Source organism: Monoraphidium neglectum (assembly GCF_000611645.1).
Source record: "Monoraphidium neglectum strain SAG 48.87 unplaced genomic scaffold scaffold02984, whole genome shotgun sequence".
NCBI classification, from domain to species: Eukaryota; Viridiplantae; Chlorophyta; class Chlorophyceae; order Sphaeropleales; family Selenastraceae; genus Monoraphidium; species Monoraphidium neglectum.
Window position 1 is genome coordinate 234 of NW_014010644.1, and position 3,740 is coordinate 3,973.

The 3,740-nt window shown below is 65.7% G+C and overlaps 1 protein-coding gene across 1 annotated transcript; it reads right to left on the bottom strand.

The window, feature by feature from the left end:
- Window positions 1–694: 694 nt before the first annotated feature.
- On the bottom strand, window positions 695–2,548 carry MNEG_11952 (hypothetical protein; the record flags this gene model as incomplete). Its single annotated transcript, XM_014039575.1, has 5 exons — window positions 695–904; window positions 1,182–1,271; window positions 1,689–1,758; window positions 1,971–2,053; window positions 2,393–2,548. Coding segments are annotated over 5 exons (609 nt in total), but the record flags the coding sequence as incomplete, so codon positions are not given.
- Window positions 2,549–3,740: the final 1,192 nt, after the last annotated feature.

Sequence of the window (3,740 nt, forward strand, 5' to 3'; positions counted from 1 at the left end):
ATCAGGTGTCAAAATCAGCTGCCCGCCGTGTTTCTAGGCTTCAGGGTGTCACTGGGGATGAGGGTTTTGAGCATGTTGCAGCGATGCATTCTGTTAGACCTCACCTGTCGAGCCTGTCCAGCGTGAGTTCGTCGTTGAAGAGGCGCGCAAACTTCACCAGCTCCCCCGGCTCAACCCGCGACCCCGCGCGGACCTGAACTCGGGTGGATTTGTTTGGGGGAATGCTTCATGACAGAGGCTTCAGACGTGCGATAGTAGGTGGCTCGGAGCGGCTGCGGCAGCGGTGTGTTGGAAAGGCAGGCATCGCTTTCTGCCACCCAGCCACGCAACCCAATCTAGATAACAGGCCAGCAGAGAAATTACAGTGTGCAGTCCAGTCTGGCCCAATCTGGCCCAGTCCAGCCCAGTCCAGCCCAGTCCGGCGCGCCTTGTTGATGAACTGGTAGAGCTCGTTGGCGCTGGCGCTGACCTCCCCAGTCCTCTTGGCCTTGATGTCCCGCGCCATCTCAGCCATGGTGTCCTGGGTATCGGGAGGGCCCGAGCTTTTGGTAATGGGCAAACACTTCATCGGCCCGAGGCCGCATGCTACGCCCTAAGGGAGGCGCCTGGCCGGGCGCCGGGGTAGAGATTGCCCTGATGGGGGTAAGGTTTGCTGGGCTGGGCCGCGGGGTGGGGGGGGGGGAGAGGCTCACACCTGCAGGAAGCGCGCAACCTCAAGCTTCACCACCAGCCGCTTCTTCACATCCTCCTCCTGGCGGTTGGCGGTTGACAGTTGGGAGGCGGTTGTGAGGGCGGTTGGCGGGTGGGGGATGGTTGGCCGTGGTGGGGCCGGTTGGCGGATGTAGGAGCGGTTGGCGGTTGTGGGGGCGAATGGCAGCTGTTGGGGCGGATGGTGGTCGCGGGGCTGGTTGGCGGTTGTGGGGGGCGGTTGGCAGTGGGCGCGTTGCAATGGCGTGGCAATCGCAGTCTGCAGGCGGTCGGAAGGCGGCGGCAAGATGGCGTATGCCATGGCAAAGTGTTTGGGAGCAGAGCCCACGCAGGCAGGCACTGCCTTCAACGCCGATGCAGCAACAAAACGCGGTACGTCACTGCTGTGGTGTGGGCGTAAGGGGGCGTGCATTTGCGACACGCGCGACATGATGTGCGAGTGTCGCAATTCGCCTTTGCCCCCCCCCCCCCACCTTCTTCATCTTGTCCTCGAATGTGGAGGGCAGCATGTTGGGGAAGATCTTGAGCAGCACGGGCAGCGCCAGCTCCATGAAGGGCACCAGCTGCGGCGGGGGGTCGGGGAGGACGAGAGTGGAGGGTGGGATGAGGCGCGGTAGGGGGTGCGCCTTGGCGTGTGCATAAAGCGCTCGCGATTTGCGGGATCACGGGAGGTGAAAAGAGTCAGATGGCAAGGGGCGGGCAGGGGAAGATGTGATGCCCAAGCTGAGTGAGTGTCCTCTTGCACGCGACACGCGCATACGCACACACACACACGCGCGCGCGCGCACGCACGCGCACACACCACGCACAGACACCCAAACCCTCACACACATGCAAACGCGCCCGAATCCACATGCACGCCTTTCATCACACCCCTCCCACAGGTGCGCCGACTCTCGTACCTCCGACCCCACCCCTCCCCACCCCACCCGGCCACACACAACCGACTAATCCTCCTCCAAAAACAGCACTCCACCCACCAGGATGACGATCATGGGCACCAGCCGCACAATGTCCGCCGTCGTGCGCGTCAGCTGGCGCCGCTCGCGCCTGCGTGGTGGCAGCGCAGGTGCGCAAGGGGCGCACGCTTCGGTTCGTTTCTTGCGCCGGAGGGTCCCACCACACGGCGCTCTGCGCAGCCCCGAGACGCCGCCAGCTGCGAGCAGGCTGGAACACAAGAACCTCGGGAGTCTCCCCGGCCCTCCCTCACGGCGGCGCGCCTGGTGGCGCGATCATGACCTCGGACGCCACGCCGCACCCACCTCGTGAGCGTGTTGCCCCTCATGGCTTTGAAGGCCAGCCCTGACGCGATGCGGACGTCCGTGGCCAGCAGCTTGGTGCCCACCTGGCGGGCCGGCGGGCGAGTTCGTGCGGTTGAATGGGAGTGCAGCGATGGCGGGCCCGGCTGGCTGCGGCTCACTCGCGGCTGCGGCGCGCGCTGCCGCGCTGCGACGGTGACGAGATCGCAGCTGCTGATTTTGAACGCCGCACGTGGCGGCTGCTGCCGTAACGAAAGCCTCTCAGCCGCCACGTGCAGCAAGCTCGGCCCCGGTACCGCCCAGCTGGCCCCAAGCTGCCCCCAGCTTCCCCAGCTGCCCCCCAGCGCCCCCAGCTTCGCCAACGACTACGCCCCCAACAAAGCCGCAGCTTAAATGCAGAGAAAAGAAAAAAGCCGCCGACCCACCCAGTAGTGGTGTGCCTCATGCTTCACGGTCTTCTTCACGCCCGCCCAGTCCGCCGCCCACTGCTCCCGCGACTTGAGCCGCAGCGCCCACAGCGCCGCCGGCACGCCCACCGTCCACCGCACGACCGTGATGGTCGCGTTGACGACTGCTGACATGAGGTCCTTGGTTCGCTGCCAAGCAGTGCGGTACGTCGAGGGCGGGCGGCGGCGGGAGGTGCGGACCTGCGGCGGGCCAGGGATTGCGGTCGCCCGGTTGGAGGTAGGCGGGGGAAGGGATGACGCGCTGAGGTCGAGGAGAGTGCCGCGCGACCCGTTCGGCGCATGAAATGCCGGGCAAGGATGGTTAGGGCGGCCTTTGAGGGGGAGGAGGCCGGCCCCGTGGGAGCCGGAATCGCATTCCGCATGCGCGTGTGTGCCGCCGACGTAGCTGCACACGCGGGCGACGCGGACACGACGCGGACGCGGCCGCTGATGCGGCTGGCAAGTGTGTGCTCTAGCACCTCTATGCGGCTGCAATGCTGGCATAAGTCATGTGAGCGCATCGATGTGCGCGTGCGTGCAAACAGTGTGAAGGTGTACACATGCATGTTAATACATGTGTCTGCGTGGTGCGTGCTTGTATGGGTCTGTGGATGTGTGCGCATGTGTTGTTGCGTGTGTTGATGTGCACAAACGCGTGTGTGTGCATGTGATCCCCTGCTGCGCCGCTAGATGATAGAGCTGATAAAAGAAGCTGATTCCCCCAAGACGAGTTAATGGAAGCCCAGCCCCTGACACGGGAGGTGCGCAGCTGCAACCACGGCCGCCCGAGCCACGCCGCCGCGAAGCTCGTGGGGCCCCCGCTTCTCCCGCCAGGCCGCCACACACCACTAGTCCGCACGCACACCGACGCCCAACCCTGGCTGCAGCCCCCACCTCCCAACCCCACCCCCCCTTCCCCAGCCCCCCAACTGCCGAAACCCTCCTGTCCGCCATCCCACCAGCCGCGCAAATATATACACCCCACTCCTCAAAATTATTTCTCAATATGTATATTCCACATAAGTCCCACCTCGCGATACTTCTCTATTGCCTCGTCGCACTCCTGCGCGTCTGGCAGCGCCTTTGTCGCCGCATCATCCTTCCTCTCACTCGGCACTTGCAGCGCCCTGAGCGCGACGCTCCACGGCGCGAGCGCCCCCGCGCCGCCGCCGAGCGCCGCCGCGCGCGGCGGGGGCGCGAAGAAGGGGAGCGGGACGGCGCCGGCGCCGGCGTGGCGGCGGGGGAGGAGTGGCGGCAGCTGCGTCGCCGCGGCGTGCAGGGAGAGCGCGTGCAGGCCGATGGGCGTCGCCTCCGGCAGGATCGGGCC